Source organism: Aplidium turbinatum, chromosome 10 (assembly GCF_918807975.1).
Source record: "Aplidium turbinatum chromosome 10, kaAplTurb1.1, whole genome shotgun sequence".
Lineage (NCBI taxonomy): Eukaryota > Metazoa > Chordata > Ascidiacea > Aplousobranchia > Polyclinidae > Aplidium > Aplidium turbinatum.
Genome location: NC_137481.1, coordinates 25,068,543 through 25,088,248, shown reverse-complemented (window position 1 = coordinate 25,088,248; position 19,706 = coordinate 25,068,543). Strand labels below are relative to the sequence as shown.

At 37.7% G+C, this 19,706-nt stretch overlaps 1 protein-coding gene across 1 annotated transcript in view; it reads right to left on the bottom strand.

Moving 5' to 3' along the window:
* The window catches only part of LOC145778044 (major vault protein-like), a 33,148-nt gene extending 13,818 nt beyond the window's left edge, over positions 1 to 19,330 (bottom strand). The window contains exons 1-6 of the mRNA XM_082589444.1: positions 19,237 to 19,330; positions 18,426 to 18,558; positions 11,978 to 12,173; positions 11,538 to 11,658; positions 2,543 to 2,674; positions 1,589 to 1,683 (exon numbers count right to left, since the gene is read on the bottom strand). Coding sequence (XP_082445570.1) covers positions 1,589 to 1,683; positions 2,543 to 2,674; positions 11,538 to 11,658; positions 11,978 to 12,173; positions 18,426 to 18,558; positions 19,237 to 19,258 — 699 coding nt within the window. The 5' untranslated portion in view covers positions 19,259 to 19,330. The remainder of the gene's footprint in view (positions 1 to 1,588; positions 1,684 to 2,542; positions 2,675 to 11,537; positions 11,659 to 11,977; positions 12,174 to 18,425; positions 18,559 to 19,236) is intronic.
* Positions 19,331 to 19,706: the final 376 nt, after the last annotated feature.

Genomic DNA, 19,706 nt, shown 5'->3' with positions numbered 1-19,706 from the left:
TTTTACATTGATTCAATGTCTTTAAATGTTTGTTTTCATAATCCGACGAGATTTGAAAGTTGCAAATCATGATACAATCCATTCAGTCCGCCGCATTAGCTTTGAGGCACTGACGCCAGTCCTCGTTCAGTGTTCCAGACGCTTAAACAGTTAAAGGTGGCGACTATGGTGGTTGGTACTCGGCAGTTTGGTAGCACTGCACTGCAACAAAATTTTGTCATATGAACGTATTCTTGGCAATATAAGTGAGCTGGACATCAGGTGTTTGTCGTAACCAGGCTTACACCCGGTGGGTGAAGATTTAGATTGTTTTGTATGAATATACCGTGCATGTACGTGGAATGAACTTTATGAGATAACAATGCCGATAATAACGTCAACTGATAGTATATTACATACAGCGGGGTCCTAAAAGAAACTTCCGCCACTCACTGGTGCGGAAATTCAAAGAAAGGTTTCTTGAGATGAACCGTCTATCTATTGGTATTCTTGTATAGTTGTATTGCATAATATGGTTGTTATGGTGCATGGGTTGTGCAACAAACCATGCATGCCTCCTTTGTCGCTGAGCTACATTAACGAGAATGGTGAAAATTGATTTAAAATAAATAGTTTGTCTGATCCTTATAAACCTTTGCTATACAACCGCGGTTCTCAACCGGGGGTTCGCGAAGCGTTTTCAAGAGGTTCGTGTGAGTTCCGGAATTTGCAGCATGAATGATGAATTATGACATCGAAAAATTGGTTGTACCTTATTTGTGTATTACATTGAGTCTCAAACTGTCGACGCGACACCCTGGTGCTTCGTTTGAAAGATCAACAGGTTTTGCACAAAGGTTGCATGTTCAACTTAATTCTCTTGAGAGTGTAGATTGTTCATCAATGGTTAAATCAGAAACGCAAACGTTAGTCAGAAGCCTATTAGCACTCACAGTTTTGCATCGACTGTGATGACAACGACATATTGATTACCGGTACTTAGCCAACAAACAGCGAGTTTTAGATTGATTTATCGTCTGCAAACGTTGAAACAATTAAAAAACTGGTTTGCTATTGAGGATATAATGCAAGAAAAATGCGGATTAATTTTGGTGTTAGTGAACCAAACGGCTATCGCACTGTCGGCTGCAGTGATGTTGACCATGACTGTTGCACTGTTGTATGCATTGGTCTTGACCAGACAGATCAAATACTTTGGTCCACTTAGTAGAATCTCAAATATATAGAATAAAACGCAAAGTTTTCAATGAATTGAATTCAAAATGCTAATTCGAGCATGACCGAAGGATATCAGCAAAAGAACAAAAAGTCTTGTGCTATTGTAATGCGACAGTTGTCACATTTCATGCGACTTCTTTTGTTTTGTCAAGAGAACAAAGGAGTGTATCAACTCTGTGTAAACTGGATGTATTTTTAGTTAAAATCACCTCAAAAGGTTGATGAGGAAAGCAAAAAGATTACGTACCAACAAAATAAACTTGGCTGGAATCACATATTTTCAGTGAGATTAAATTTCAAAGTTAAAAAGTGCAGCCCAGTCCAACCATTAAAGAAGCCCTCAGCAATCGGAGTGTGAAAAGTTGTGTACCTTCTCTGTGAGAACCACAGCGTTGACAATCTCCACGACTTCTTCATAGACCCCAGGCAGGTAGGCACCAACCTTTTTAATCAACCAGCACTCGCCTGCACACACAACCACGCGATTACTGACAAGAATAACCTGAAACCGACACAATAATTATAATCGTTCCCTACACAAGGTGCAAGTATAAGATGCAACGGGGTATCAGATGCCTTGTTATGCAGCAACAGTTTGTCAAGACGTTGTAAGACCGACGATGCTATAACAGTATGGCGAAATCGATTTATTATTATTATTAAAAATGAAGCTGTGTACATGAACAATGAACATGTACTAAGGAAGGAGGAAGGAAGTTTTCTTCGAAAGACAATGACTTTGAAGGTAGATGGGAAGAGGAAACGGAAACGTTGAAAAAAAAACATACAAGCAACAGGTGAAGGATGAGGCACAAAATCGGACTAAAAGAAAACGATGAACAGAACGAGATGGAGATTAAGAGTGAAGGAAATCGCGGCAAGAAAAGAATCAGCCACCCTCACTAGTGGGGACAAAACCAAACTTGGATGATGATAGGGCCGGTAAACTGTAGCTGCATTATTAAACAAGGCATCTTAAACTTACTGATTTGAGACAGTCAACGTTTCAAGCAGACAGTTTGATTAGGTTAAGTACATTACACACTACAGTAAGTGAAAGCTTTTATTACTAGACCTGAAAAAGGGGTTACGCTTTCTTATAGATCAAGATTACTTGAACGATGGTGAAGATGTAAAATAACTAGTACAACGGTGTTGCATTTTATGTTTTGTGTGACAGAAGATTGAGAGATAAATACAGATTGGAAACTGCGAGGGTGTTTTAATCACCAAATTGGCAGCACCACACAATGTCCCTGCCCTATCGAACAGAGTAGGACTTCAACAACGGGCCAGAAGCAACCCCAACCCAGAGAGTACGAACCTGTGACCCTGTCCACCCCGTCACGATCCTTGGTCTCTTTCCGCGCCCGTAACTTGATCGCTTGGTTTGTCTTGATGACAGTCGCACGAACAGTCTCTTCCACTGACACCTCCTTGCGGGGAATGTATGTTCCTGCGCAGTGCGCAGTGAATGATTTCCGTCACATACTCACGTTAGTACGTAAATTAGATTGAACAAAGATCCCATGTCAAAGCCATCTACCACCATAGGCGTCGATTTTTTCTTAGAAGAGAGGAATTCTGGGTGGGCGAGAGTTTTCAAACAGATTTCATTGAATGTGTATGTTCGCAATGGTTAGTCTTTCTCACAAAGACTGCGCTTAGCGTCGCTGCAGCAATTAAGCTTTAATAGGTTTGATGTTTTCTTTCTTGCGCCTTGCGATCTTATGAGCGCTGCTGAACTAAACAAACTTCTTTTATGTTTTGCTTTGCGACCTAAAAAGCGCGTGACTCGTGAAAATGGCACCTTCGGATTTACCGCAAAATGTTCGGACAGGTGACTGCTGGAGTGTTGACTGAAGCTGGGTTTAGACTACGTGCGTTTTACGTGCGGTTTTGTTGCGTTGCGATTTACGTGCGTGTTGTCTCAAACAGCTCGCGTTTACACTACTTGCGGTTTTCATGCGTACGTGTTACGTCATTTTGAAAATATAGGTTATTCCCCTACATTGATGTCAATCAGTGATCTACTTGACATCACTTCGGTTCTGTCAATGCGATCATTGCAAATTGCAATACATGTTGAGTATTACTTCCTCTGCACAAATGACTTTCACAGAAAGAAACAAGCTCATAACACAAGTAATTGAACTCTAGACTACACTAGCTATTAGCACACAATGATATCAAAGTAGAACACTTTTGAGGGTCATATATTGCAAATGGAAAAGCCAAAAAAAAATTACTTATCAATATGGAGTGCAGAGTGGCATCCAGATTTTTAAAGCAATGCCAGATACATTTAATTGCACCGAGTGGGTTCTTGTGTTAAAATAAACTTTGTTACATGTGGACCAACACCAAGAGTGTACCACTGGAATTTTTAGACAGGCTATGTTTTTAGAATAACCTTGGATTCTAAACTCATGTTTAGCAAACACTTCGAAAACTAAACTGTCTATTTCTGGGCTATATATTTTTTGATTAGATTGACCTTGCACTCCAACCATTTTAGCCCTGACCTTGGTATCTTTGTTCAACAACCTTTCTTGTTTTATAACCTTTGAGGATTGAATTCTTTGTTGGCTTTTTAGTAGATTGGTTTCTTTATTTAAATGTTAAAAGTTAAAACTATACCACAAGTCTACTGCTAAAAATTGCTTTCCTACTTTGCACTCAGCATAAAGAGCACTAAAAATGCCGGCAATATTAACCACTGAGCAATGCAATTGTATATTTGTGTAAATATGCGCTATACAATACAGGGTGTATGAGATCTCACAGATCACTACCATTTGTGACGGACTAAATTTTCTAATATTATGACAGGCTATAGTTTAATATCTGTTTATTTTCTGCTTTCATAAAATATTAATAGGCTAAAACAAAAAAAACTGAATGCAATTCAACTTTATTTGTCACAAGCGAATCAAAACTTACATAGTATTTTTGCATGTTGGCAGTTTTCTGTATACTTGTTTATAGGCTATGCACAAATAATGAAAAAAGTAGATACTACAAATTTGGTAGAAGCAAATAAAATAGCACTAACAGAATTAAAAAGGTTGCAAAGTCACAACAATGACAAATATGGACAAAGAATTCTTTGTAATAGCAATGTTGATAATAACAAACCACCATTATAGTTGACAATTTTTAGCTGTTTATCAACAAATCTATAGGCCAGCAATGGCAGTTATTCATCACAACAAATAATTTTCAGTAAACAAATTCTCTTGTGTTAATCTGCCTAATGATGGCAATTACAATATTCTATATTGACATGTTTGTGTCACACATGTATGGAATAATGTCAGTTAATATTATACTTTTGTCAAATCAATTGTAATGCCTAAGAACACATACTATAACATGATATATATGTTATGTGTGTGTTCTTACCACCAAATTCCTTTAAGGGTGATTGTAATGAAATGCACAGCCAAAGTAATCATAAGAACAAATGACTTCAAAATAATTAATTTTAAAAGTGATTGTAATAAAACACATAGTCAAAGTAAATATAAAAACCCATAACTTCAAAACTGAAATACAAAAACAAAATGAAATAGGCTATAAGCAAATGTACACCTCAAGTCTACATGTATACTTTTGAAATATTGTATCATACTAGAGTAGGTGTAATGTATTAATTCTGATATAGTATCATATATGTCTATGACAGTACAATGATTATGCAGTTCAAATTCTTTATCATGGACTTTATATTGATGTAGAAAGTGCAAGACTTCAAATTTTAACAGCAGAAGAATCATCATGAGTGCGATAAGACCACAAACATATCTGCAAAACAAATGAAATTACAATCAACGAAGATACACATAAATGCAGTTTTTATGTTCATAGCAATATGTGACTGAGAGACATAGCTTATAAACATCTGAGAAGGAATATTACTTTATTTTGTCCACAAAGAACAATGGACAAGCCAAAATAGTGTTCGCACTGTTTGGTAATAATGGCAATTGTATCAACTATCAGCTACACTTTGTTTTTATGCAGTATGCTCAAGATATGCATTTGAAATAAGATCATCATTGTATGAGGTTCTGGGGCCGAAGTATCATCCTACAACGAAACCGATATAAACTAGGTTGTATAATTAGGAACGGCATAGCAGTAATCTACAAACACATTGCTCACTCAACTAGTTGACAACTAATTTGGCTTATTTCAATGTATGAGGTGAAATGTGCCATGTAGGCCTACACTAGGGTGCATCATCTCCCCCTTATTTTTTAAATCAAAGTTGTGCCATTGACAAATGGTGTCCATTTTAGGTCAGACTCAGCCAAAAAAATTATGGGGGTTGTGGGACCCCCCCTACCACCACCTCCGCAACCCCCCAAATCCGCTTCACTAAAATCGCAATAACTCAAAAACCAAACAAGATAGACAAATGGTGTTTGGTATCAACATCATCGCAACTACTTGATTTAATTCAAATCTGCCAAAAAATTTGCAATTTTATGTGAATTTTAATTTTCGATTTTGCGACAGGGTTTGTATGTTCATGTGTAATACGAAAAATATGAAAATCAATCTTCATGTTGACTTTTCCAGTCGCTTGTAGATTTCTGGCTGGTTAAGTTTAAGACTGCTCAAAAGTATTCTAGTCATTCTCAATAAATTCATAACATTTGAACTATTGAACTTATTCTATTACAGGGATAAGTACCTGTACCGGTACTGTAATTAAGCACGGCTATCAATCTTGTTAATTTCTAGAGCACACTTCTTGTTTATTTTGTTGCAAGTTGTGCTTTCATGACTTCAAATAGAGCATTATATATGATGATAACAACAAGCTTGGTGGCAAGATATCATTTGAGGATGCAGTTTTGAAAGGAGCTAAACTAATTCAGGTGTTCCCCAGCTCTAGTCGATAAATGTCTTGTTGATTGTTGATCGACATACATCGGTATGTCAACAAGACATTTATCGACTAGTGCTGGGGAACACCTGAATTTGAATTCTGTACAGAAAAGTGCAATTAAAGATCACATTTTCTCATGTACAGAATGCCAAAATAACGTTTCTATCAAGCAATTTGAGATCATGTCCAGAGGCAGGTCTGAGTATCAAACTAAGATCTTGGAAGCCTTGTACATAAAACGTCACAATCCACTTATGAACAGACAATTGTATGCTTGCGGCTCGTCTTTCTTGTTTTCTGTATTTTTAAAATTAGTTTTTTCACACCTTGCCTTTCTACCATGTCATGTGATCTGTTTAACACCTTTTGATGCAGTTACCTTTGATTCTCGTGGAGCCTATCGTTGAGTTTGAGCTAGTCAGAAGTAATGTGTAGTTTTTTGTCTTTTCCTGTTTATAGATTTAGTTTAACCATTGTATTTTATTCAGATGTAGTTAAGTTGTATGTATATTATTCCTGAAGAGGACATCTTGTGATGTCGAAAACGTTCGATACTTAATTTGTTGCGTAGTTTTGTGTTTCTATATGTAATAAACTTGAAGATGTTAAACTTGATCACGTTACTCGGCTTCGTATGCCTATATTTCCTAAATAAACAAAGAAAAGATGCTACAGACCTTGCTACTCAACTGCTGACAAAAAATGATAGCAGTGATATCCGTAGGGCGGACTATGAAGAGCTTTTACAACTACTTCTTTTTAGTTTTCAAACACCCCTCCCACACAAGCCATTCAAATTCAAAAAACCAGGTGCAAATCATAAAGCTCGATGGATGGCTAAAGTGATTTATGCAATAAAGCTTTCATTGCTATCTATGGAGGCGGAAAAAGTGATGGATCCAAATAATGCCAGAAAATGCTTGATTTTACAACCCAAGGACACCAAAAAGCTGAACAGATATGCATTATGCAATGTTTCTTTTGTATGTGTACATTCCTTGGTGGTTTCGTTGTGGTTCTGCAATATCTGCTCCACAGGCTGACCTAGCAATGATAAAAACATTGCATCAATACAAACAGATTGATGCAATAGCAGCGTCAAGTGCTTTAAAAAAGCTCCATTTACATATGTGGTACTTGACTAAAGAGATGGTCCCACTTTCCCTGTTTGATGACCACGTTAAGGATGAAGAGAAATGGGAAATTGCTCAAGCTCTGTTAAAAGTAAAGGAATCAGTCCCTCAAAAGAGACAAGGTAATGGAAAGCCAACATTTCCAATGCTGGTTGATGAAAAATCTTCCCTAGCAGACTTAATAGGAGAAGATTCATGGTACTTTTTTAAACTGTTAAAGTTGGAAACAGATTTTTTAAAAAGAGATGTTAAAGAGTGGCCAAAAGATGAACAATATTTAACTGGAAGAAAAAAATCAGCATCAATTACTGTTGTTAATGACTGCTCAGAGAGAGGAGTTAAGTTGGCCACAGACTTCCAACCATCAGCTAAAATACCAAAACACTTTGAGAATACACTTCAAGTGGTGGAGAAAAGCAGATCCAATAGGCCAAACTTAAGGAAAAAGCCGCTCACATAAGATATGGTAGATTTATCAATTGTCTTACCAAGTGAGCAACACATCATTATTCATTACATTATAATATACTGATATTGTATCTACACCATTCATTTTTGTACACTTTTTTATTCCAAGAGAATCTCCTGATAAGCAAGCACGCACATGTATTCCTCACATTGTACTAAGACAGTAACGTGTTTTTGATGTGTTGATATATTTCACTCTATCAGTGTATGTTGTGTATCTGTATCTGTTTAAGTGGAAACTGGGTATGGCAGCAAATAACAGCAGGCTTGCTTTACACCAAGATGGAAATAATGCAAAAACCTGTATGACAGTTCATTAAAATAATACAAATTGGCTATGAACTAACTTTATTAGGCCAGTTATCACAAAATCAGATATTTTATAGCAAATGATATTTCAAAATTTGATTGATTTTCAAATATTTTTGTATTATGCATGAACATACGAACCCTGTCACAAAATCAAAAATTAAAATTCACATAAAATTGCAAATTTTTTGGCAGATTTGAATTAAATCAAGTAGTTGCAATGATGTTGATACCAAACACCATTTGTCTATCTTGTTTGGTTTTTGAGTTATTGCGATTTTAGTGAAGCGGATTTGGGGGGTTGCAGAGGTGGTGGTAGGAGGAGTCCCACAACCCCCATAATTTTTTTGGCTGAATCTGACCTAAAATGGACACCATTTGTCAATGGCACAACTTTGATTTAAAAAATAAGGGGGAGATGATGCACCCTAGCCTACACTATAAGGGAAGTTTGGACCACATTAGCAAATTTTCAAAATTCTATTGAAAGCCAACACAGCACTATACAAACCTTCAAAACACCAGTCACTCTTTGTGGCCATGATAAAAAATAAAATGTTTAAAACAAAGCTTCAATTTAAAATCAAGATTTGTGATACAAACTTCTATAGAAGTCCAGTTTTAATGAACTTGGTCAAATATAAAGTGTGTGTCTTGATACAAAATATACATTATTAGGCCTTAAAGTGCATGAAACGTCACCAAAGCAAGGTAAACTTTTATGGGGGGCAAGCATCTCAGAACTTTTGCATTGTCTATGTTGTATTACAAATTTTCATTTGTTTTAAACTTTGGTGTCCCCCCAAATATTTTTATAGATCTGCCACTGGACATAACTAGCATGTTTGCGATGACTTTTAAATGTTAAATATGCCTTCAATTGAATTCATTTTTCTTTGTTGAAACGCAAATCAAGCGATATTGTGTCAAAAGCCTCTACAAGTACCGGCATGCGAAACTACCAGGAATAACCTATCAAGGATTTTTCAGTCAGAGGATAAAGATTCAACAACCAAACAGCAATAAAGCCAGCAAAAAGAAAAGGTGGCAAAACCATAATGGTTTTTAAGTGAAATAATCAGCACTTCCAAATATAGAATAGGTAGGCTATTTGGTATGATCATTAGCTTCATACTTTAAAATAACATTTAGGTAGTAGGAACTTGATAGTCAACTAGTCATTTTACTCACCTTCTGGTGATGGTAGGCTCTCATAATGACATAAGCATGGTGATCACTGGTTGATTTCACTTCATAACTTTCATAACATAAGTTTCATACTCATAGCCTAGATTTTTTTATGTGTAACAATCTATCGAAAATAAAGTTCAAAACGGTGGCCTAAACCTTGAAGAATGCAAAATAATTTAAGTTTGACGAAGAAAAACACTACTGAGAGGCATCTATCTAGCTTAAAAATACAATAAAACCCTTTCAAAAAGTCTAAACTTCAGCAAAATCTGCCCAACAAGTCACTTTTGATGTAAAAAGCAATTTTTCTATCAATACTTCACAAAAAATTAACCTACCTCGGTGTTTTTTCGCAAAACTACCTAGACTGACTTAGCAAATACGCGACCTAGGATTCGTTGCGACAGCTTCAGCTTCCACTCAGTTCGGATCGCTTGCGACGGCTTGCGATTGTCTGAGACCTAACGCACGAAATACGTACGCAATGTAAACGGTCCCATTCACTTGTGTGTGATGGATCGAGCGATGCGTATTGTCGGAGTGCTTGCGCACGGAAAACGCACGTAGTCTAAACCCAGCTTGACTGTGCGCCGTGCGCATATGGCGGTTTTGTACCACGCCAAGCTAACGTACAATGTAGTCATTCAGTCACGCAGCACGAGTTCAGTTGTAAAGTAGTCCTGAACAGAAAAAGGTTTATTTGACCAATTTTTTTCAGATTCAAAGTAATTTTTCAATTGATTACGCTGCTTACTGTACGTTTGACGAAAATGTATTCAGAACTTCCGAAATGGAAACAAGATGCAGCGTGACATTATACAAAAAAGCAAACGTAACCAAGACGGAAAGAAATGTAACCTGTTGGAGCTACAGTAACAAGTACCATCAGGGTTAAAACGCATCCACTGGAATTCGGAAAAAAAGGCTTCCTTTGCAACACACGACCTTCCCGAGCCGGAAGCTGATCCGGCAGCATGCTAACGTCAAATGGAGCAGGTAGAGATCCATGGCTCATGTTGTCCTCTACAACTACCAGTGCATTGCCTGAGACATTGACTTCACCACTGTGCAATGTGCATCCTTGAAGCACTACTTTCTTCATCAATGTCATTTCTACGTTCATTCGTGCTGGACGTGGCTTCTTCAGCGTTATCATCTCGACGCCTTTTGGAAGCTGGTTTTAAGAATGCTCGAATAGATGTTTGACTTTGCTTCATGCTTAACTTTTCAATAATGAAATGACAACATCGCGCGGTGCCCCAATTTATACCCAGCAACAAGTTTGTAAGAAAAGATTTGTAAAAACCGATTGTTTCAGTACGTCTTTAGTTTGTATCGGTTATTTTATTGTCATGTTCATTATGATGTCATATTCGTATTCCCTTACGCTGACCCGGAACTGAAGTTTGATTGTGACGTAACGAAAGTGAGACCATTCGGAGAAAAGATCAAACGTGGCTTTCTCTCACCAGGAATTGCCAGCGTGTGGCCGTTGCCGTAGCAACAACAATGCAGTGAGTACCGAAAATGGTTTGCAGATGCTGGTTTTTGTTTCTAACCGCGACGATATTCAATATGTAAATAGAGGAAGCGTACGACATGTGCTTTTAGAAGAGAGGAGTGCGGTAAATGCGCGTATCCGATTTAGCGTTTCAAGTACAGACACACTTGTCAGCGCAATTTCGATTACCACGAAAAGCTAGGCCATGCGGATTCTAATTGTCTTGGCTTTCTGCTCTAGACTGGTTTTCAACGTGCGACGTCCCAAGAGAGAGAGAGATTTCGGCGGTTTTACAGCGTATTGGCTTGATATCAAATCGTGCCCAAACGCATTTTTTCAACGCAGCGTTGTTGCGGAATTGCTTTGTTCTGTCGGATACCTAGCGAGAGACATAGCGTAAAACAAGAAGTTGCGCTACAGTTGATTGGATAATTCAGCGTTTAACAAAAACGAAAATAATTGTAACGAACACTTCATAAGTGTCGTGAAAACAGGGTGGGCGAAACATATTTTTCCCACCCTCATTTCACGGCAGGGTAGGTGCCGCCCACCCGGCCCTCCCTATTTCGACGCCTATGTCTAACACTATAAATACAGACGAAAGCCAACACTTTTACTACATACTTTTAAACATGGATTTATACTGGAAACGAAAGATAAAACGGTGTGATACTAATTCAAACAAATCATCGATTCTTAGTAAACCACTTTGTTTGTCGCAGTGACGTCATAGCTAAGCAGGAAATGTTGACAAAAGCAAACAATGAGAAGCCGTCAGTGCTCAATTCGAACGTCATATCGATCAGCTAATTATTACCAGGTCCTTCGAACATCCACTCGTCCCCAGCAACACGCCGTGTTTCGCCGTCCGTAAAGTCAAGGTCGGCTTTTAGTTTCAAAGCAGTATCAGCGGGAACCACTCGTAGTGCAGTGGGTTGCTAGAAACAAAAGTTAAGTTGCCGGTTTATCGTGATATTAGCGCAGTGTAACCGCCTCACACAGCACAGCCCATCAAAACTAACATCTTAGTGCAGTGTAACCGCCTCACACAGCACAGCCCATCAAAACTAACATCTTAGTGCAGTGTAACCGCCTCACACCGCACAGCCCATCAAAACTAACACCTTATAGGGAATGCTTCTTAACTATTTGGACTTAGTGCACCAAGGACGGGCACTCACTAGTATAGCTTCCTGTAGGCGCAATACTGATGGGGCCATCTTTATCGATGATATACCACTTTCACAAGTCGCCCACCTGCTTGAGTACCTCTCCAGGATAAAGCGGAAAAGGGTCTTGTGCAAGGCGAATTTCACGGTCTGCATGATTTAATTTCACTTGGCCCGAACGATCCATTTGTATTTCATTATCTTTGTTCCTCACCACTGGATTTTCGACAATGCAATATGTTCTTGGAGGGACCATCACCATACGTTCTGGACCAAGTATCACCCTGAAAGCACGGACTGCATTGTTACGGTACATGACGTAATGACGCAAGCACGAATGACGCAGAGACTTAGTTGTCTCTTGATCGAGATCCGACTTGTATCAAAAGAACAAATCGGGATCCTGTTTCTGTAGACCTTTGCTATTTCTTAAGGAACTGATTTCCGCAAATACCAAGGTTACTAGTGTGATAGCACCAGCGGCACAATAACTGAATTGGCAATTAGATTATGATGTAACAACATGAGCGTCTCGCACCCAATAAAATTACCACAGTAATGCGTAAAAGTTGGGTGAAGTTTGATGTGCAGTATCAGGTTTTTTGAGCAACTTTGAATTAGAAAAAATATGAAGCACTTGAAGAGTTAGGGTTACTGCAATTATTAATTATTTCAAAGTACAAAAATACATTGCAGGTCCCATGCGGCCTTGCATGTTTGAGATGCTTGATCTAATGGATGTAAAACTCTGCATGAAATTCTTAGCACTTGCTGTACCACAGACACAGCAAGCATGTCTGTGATGATATTAATATTTATACATTTAAGGCAAATTGATACACAAAAAGAACAAGCAGCAAGGCAAGAAGCAATGGCTACTACCACCACTCTTACGATGGGAATTTATCATTAACAATGATAGCTCCACTTTTAGAATGCACTGGCTTCGATTATTAGAGTGGTTTGAAAAATATTTTTTTTGCAATTTCAATGTGGGGGGTTCTGAAAACTATCTGAAAACTATCATATAGTTCTGAAAAATATATATTATAGTTTTGGAAATAGGATGGTCGTCCAAGAAGAACGTGGAAACAACAAGTGAAGGATGAATTTTAAAAAGTCGGACTGAAGGAGGAAGATGCAAGGGACAGAGTGAAATGGAGAAAAGGGATTAAAACAATTGCTGCGAGGAAACAATCGGCCACCCCCACTAGTGGGGAACAAACCGACGATGGATTATGATGATGATGATGATGCTTTAAAGTTTTAGGTACCCCCTAAACTTTTCCGCATTTGCTTTTTTGGACCATTTTTAATTAACCATATCTTTTGCTATAAAGGTTATATATAGTTTATATTTAGTTAAATGGTTCACTTTTAGCTATGTTACATGATTGCATTGTCAAAATGCAATTAATTTGCAGCATAGTGAAGTAATCAAGCCTCGAAGTAGGCCTTTTCTTCACCAAAGACAAATTTTATGCCATATTTGGAAGTCTGTAACTTTTTTATGAAAAGTAGGATGGTTATTATATTATCATGAATGTTCTTTCCCTACCAGATAACAACTTCACCAAGTTTGATAAGTAACAAAGTTACAATGCATCAAAATATGCACCTAGTCCTAGGGTGTTCAATTTTGATTATTTGAATATTCGAAATTCAATTTATTTTCGATTTCCGAATTTCGATTTCGAATATCACAACTATTCACCAAACTGCAAAATGTGATTTTATTGAAAGAAACGACATGAAAATTCGCTAGAAAACGCGAACAAAAGCCATGAAACTTTGCGAAAAAGGAACACAAATTAACGTCTACAACTCCAGGCCCATGTTGGTGTTTATGAACACAAGCTGATCGACATGGTCACCCGTCAGTCGGGATCTCAGCTTCGTGACGGTCAGGCCAGCTTTTGAAAATGATCGCTCCGCTGGAGCCGAGGTTGCTGGGATCCCAAACACTTCAAGTTCATTTTTACAGCGAGCGATTCACTGCCGCAACATTTCACTGCAGAGTGCAGAGGTTTCGACTCGAAAGCGACATCAAGTATGTTTGCAAGCGCATAAAGCTAAACGCACGCTCCGTCTACGTAGCAAATTATGTTGTTTTTGGGTGCATTCAACATCTGATGACATTGAATCGACACAAAATGGTTGATCTTTGCTGTGTCCCAGGCAGCAAAATCAGTCATTTTTACATTGATTCAACGTCTGCCGACATTAAATCAACGTAAAAATGACAGATTTTGTTGTCTGGTGTTGGATTGTAGCATCGCAACTCGTTATAGTGATTATTTATTTGCATTCAAAAAGTGTTTTTCTACTGCCGATCGCTAGTTCATCTATTGTTTTATGTATCAATACAGCATAAAAAGTTGCCCTAACACAGAAATATGCGTGGGAACCCGGCCCCCACGCAGGCTCGTAGCCAGGGGGGCCTCGCCTCCCCTGAAAAAAATTTTGCCCCCCCCCCCTTGGCAAAATCTCAACATTCTCGGGCAACAGCAATAATAATAATTTTGCCTATATAAATTTTTCGGCCCCCCCCTTAAAAAAATGTTGCCCTCCCCTTTGCTCTGCGGTCTGGCTACGGCCCTGCTTTACGGCTTAGGCGCCTATGAATTCGGTAAAAAATGGATAAAACTGCAACAAAACTCAGCCTACACTTTCTGCTATTGCACAACCTAGCTATCTTCATTCTTGAGAGAAATTTGTGAAATTTGGCATTAAAAATGCCAACCTGGCATCCCTGGTGCAGGATTGGCCGTTGGACCCGCGAGAGCGTGTGATAGTCACGTTATAGATGATGCGCATGCGTCGAAGTCTTTTTTCGCTTGCAAAATGCGACAAGACAGATTTCGCGCCACTTGCGTTACTTTCAACCGCGTTCAGCCGAAAAGGCGGCTATAATTTCGAATATGTCCGATACGAAAAACGAATTTCGAATATCACCTTAATCGAAATCGAATCAAAAATCGAAATTGAACACCCCTATATGCAGTGTTGTACGCGTCATTGAAATAATTTGACGGCGTCAGCGCGAATTGCCTAAAAACTTTACGGCGTAAAGGACTGCGTAAGCTCTTAAAGAAATTGACGGCGTCAGCGCTAATTTCTAGCGCTATTTTTTGCCAGCGTCTCATAAAACGGAAATATTTCAACCAAGTTCAGGCTAACAATAACTATAGTATAAATAAAGAGCAGGTATTATGTTTTGGGACTGTATTGTAATTAGCTGCTCAGCCTATTAGTTATTTCCTTGCAGAAAAACAAGCATTTCAAAACGTTTGTCTGACAATCTGCTGCGTTTGGGACGCATAATCAGGGGCGCCGGAGCGATTTTTGACTGGATGGGCAGGAGTATAAAAAAAGGGCACTTTTGTTGCTGAAAGGCCAATTTTTTTTGTAAGTTTTAAGATAAGATATAGCGATAATGCTCATCTATCAGCTCATTATCGAGTAATGATACAAGTGTCCGCTATATAAAGAACAATGGCACGGAAGGGCATCATGCTATTTTATAATGATGTAATATAACTTAGCCTACTGTGATGGAGAATTTTGTGTCGTGAATATTATTTTGAGGCAAAAATAGAACCTTATAATTAGGCTAATAGCGAATAGCATAAATTGTTATATTGCAAAGTGTGCAGTAGCTTACATGACCTTAAAATGGCACCAATGCCCCCTCTTCCCTCCCCATCCACAGAAATTTGAGGGCAGGGGGGCATCCGCTCCCCTGCTCCCCCCCCGCTTCCGGCGCCCCTGCGCATATTCATCATCATCATAATCCATCGTCGGTTTGTTCCCCACTAGTGGGGGTGGCCGATATTGTCCTTTCCAAGTGAAAACATGCGTTCCACAGCAGCGCTGGTTGGTATTGGTGTGTTGTATTTCAAAAACAAGTTGAAAACGTTTAGTCGGAAAGGTATCACTGTTCCAAGCGTGCTGTGATAGTTTAGCACGTATAAATCTTTTAACGAGGTCCACTGCACCAACATCGCTCTTTTCAGGGGCATAGGAGCTCTTGAAATAAAGTATATTCAACGTCCGCGATGCCATTCATGGATTTTTCGCTTTCTGTCTCTGATCCCTCGTTCTCAATACATGGGTGATCACCATTTGGAGAACTTCTTCCGCATGTATTCTAGGGAGCCATTCCAACCAACGCAAAAGCCGGTAATTCGGATGAGTCGCGCTGGCCAAAATACATTGTGAAACTCTTATTGTGAAACGAGATTTTCCATGAAAACAAAAAATGGCGCTTAGCGCTTGACGCTTAAAATCGGCAAAATAGTTGACGGCGCTATCACTTCCGTCAACTGAAAAATAAATTGACGGCGCTAGCCTCAGCGTCAACAAAAAGTTGACGCCGTCAAATGACGCCGTCAAATTGACGGCGTCAACGTACAACACTGCCTATATGCACCCAAAGCAAAGAAGCCAATATAACGCCATCTTGTGGTATAAAAACACCTCCATAAATAAGCGTTGACAAAACAACCTTTTTTACCTGTTGAAGAACATTACCTAAGGATGAAGAATCAGGGAACATGAGTAGGGGAGAGAGGGGCTAGTTGGCTATAGGGGGCTAGTTGGTTCAGGCCCTGATTTGAAAAGTGAGCTTCAGTGAACTTTGAACTTTTGTCATATGACTTATTTGTAGGTTAAATTTCAACCATCTTAGTTTCAGTCTACAGCTCCACGTGGTTTTGGGTGAGTAGATATAAACATGGTTTTTATCCTCAAAGTTAAGATATTGTCTAAATAGTTGATTCAAAATATCATGGTGAATACATACGCTGGAAAGGTAACTATGCTATGAAGTGATAGACATATTATGCTGGTATTATGTTTGATGCAGGTTTTTAAGATTAAATTTCTCAAAATCAATATAGTGATTTTTTAATAATTTTTGACAAGATGGGGCTTGTTGGCTCACATGTGGAGGGGCTAGTTGGCTCGCCAAGCCTACTAGCACAATTGGTGGTACTGCCAGAGCTTGTTTAAAATTATTGTTCGATGACGCCCTTGATGAAGTCAAAGAGTAATAACTACAGCATACATGCTAAAGACTCAGTTTGACACTACAAACTCATGCCGAATGTGAAATATCAGTAGTTATTGTTTCGTTTCGATGTTACTTGGAATATTTTGACGATTGTACTGTTTTTTTTTCCTTCATTTTTATCAATTACATTTTGCAACGTAAACAAATGTTCTGCCATATGATATGTGTATAAGAGCAGTATTTTATAGGTAGAGCCAACTAGCCCCATAAGCTGAGCCAACTAGCCCCATGGGTGGGGCTTGTTGGCTCACAGTTTATAAAATTAAAATATTACAATTATCTGAATGTCAGTTCAGATAGCTTAATTTTAGTTTAGGGCCTGGCAGTAATAACCGAAAGAGCTTGTGTTGTGTGAGTTTCATTGAAATTGGTTGTACAATTTTGAAATGACAGGAAGTTCAAAAGTTTTGAGCCAACTAGCCCCTCTCTCCCCTACAGTAGTACACTGCAAGGATGTGTCAATTATATGATACGTCATTTTCACAGACCAAAACTCAACCACAAGGCAAAAGTTTACTATAAAATGGAAGAACTGGAAGAACCCTTTTGGCTTTTGGGTTCATATTTTGATGCATTGTAACTTTCCAATAAATGTAGTGTTACTTATCAAACTTGGTGAAGTTGTTATCTGGTAGGGAAAGAACATTCATGATAAATATAATAACCATCCTACTTTTCATAAAAAAGTTACAGACTTCCAAATATGGCATAAAATTTGTCTTTGGTGAAGAAAAGGCCTACTTTGAGGCTTGATTACTTCACTATGCTGCAAATTAATTGCATTTTGACAATGCAATCATGTAATATAGGTAAAAGTGAACCATTTTACCAAACATAAACTTTATATATAAAACCTTTATAGCAAAAGATATGGTTAATTGAAAATAGTCCAAAAAAACAAATGCGGAAAAGTTTAGGGGGGACCTAAAACTTTAAAGCATCATATTTCCAAAACTATAATAGATATTGAGCTAAAATTTGTAATGCATGGCTATATCATGCCAAATAACATATCGACCTAGTTTGACCAAAATTGAAGTGGGTCAAACTGGGAACTTTATGATTTTCAGGACGTTTGGCATGGAATGACCCAAATATATACCCTAAACAATGCATTTTTTAAATTATCACAAAAACTAATGCATTTAGAGAAAAAGTTTCTTTTACGACACATAGAAACATAGGTATTCTGCATCTTTTGACACCAAAACTGACTTTCTACTATGAGTGGTTAGCAAGTTAGAGAATTTTTTTTACTAAATTTGACCTTTTGTGACCTTTATTGGGGGGTAGGTGGCTGGGTTTTGGGGTCTACCAAAAAAAATTGTGTAAATATTATTTTTTAAAGGTTTGCCAGGTTTTTAGAACCCCCCCAACATTGAAATTGCAAAAAAAATATTTTTTAAACCACCCTATATGATTATACACAATTACAATCGTGGTGAAATTCATCATAATATACCTTTCATTGTCTTGCCTAATGTAGGTCTGCGGTCCAATCTCAAGCTTGGTGACGTTGCTATTCTGATCAAGCACATGGATGTAATAATAGGGAGGAATGCGATATATTGCTTCATTACCATCTTGACGATGACCTGCACATTGCACAGTATAAAACATCATATCTGAGTATAAATACACGAGATTATTGGCAGCCACATTTGTGAGCATTAATTTGCCCAACTGAACATATACAATATACATGCTTGATGTTTCTACTTGCAGTCTAAATAACTTAAGGAGTAAGTATATACATCATAGGCTACAATACATGCCAATTGCCAATGAAGTTTTACCAAAACCAAAGCAAAAATTATCCATTAACTTAACAATATAATATACAAAAGTATGTGTAACAAAGCAGGATATGCTCAACAAATTTGTATCAAATAGTCTTGAGGTGAGTTAGGTTGCTTTATCATGAAGGTTGAAGGTGTCCAGTAGCTACCAATTAAAACCTTTTGTTGCTCTCATTTTTTAGTCTTGTTTTTTTTTATCCTGAAGAACATTTAATGTGGAAGTGCCTATTAGACACTTGTAATTTTTAACTTTATATAAGCTAAATGTAAATATAGCATATTAATAAATGCAGTAGTTATGGATATGGATATATACCATATAAGGTAGCAATGGCCTCCAAAATTAATAAACTTGATGGATTATTTTGTTTGTTCAAAATCAATTAGCAAATGAAGAATTAATTTTGAAATAAAGCGTTGAAAAAACCAAATGTGATGAAAAATCGTTATCTTAAATTAAACAAACATAATTACCAGCTCCACTTGAGCGACTCATTTCCAACAGGTTTGTATACTTTCAATAAATAAAAGCAAGCACTTAGTTCTTAACAACCCTGTTAATATTTCTATACAAATAAAAATTAACAACTTGATATATTGTAATCATAAGATCTCTGGTAATGGCACCACAACTCAAATTCAATGTGACAGGAGCAAGGTTTACAACTATATGATATATACAATCATGATTTATACAAATATTCTAATTAGTTTGCGTGCCAGAAGCATTCAAAATATTGAAAAAAAACGTACGGGAAAAAACTAGGATTTTGATGACCCATTAACACCCATGCATCAAGAAATGTTGTTTTTTATTGTTGAATTGTGAATTATGTAGGCCTACCATACTTTCATCGCCTAAAAAGAGGACACGTTTCGCCAGTGAGTAAAATACAAGTAGAATGTTACGTATGAAAAATTTTGGGAGCAAGTCTTTTAGGCGC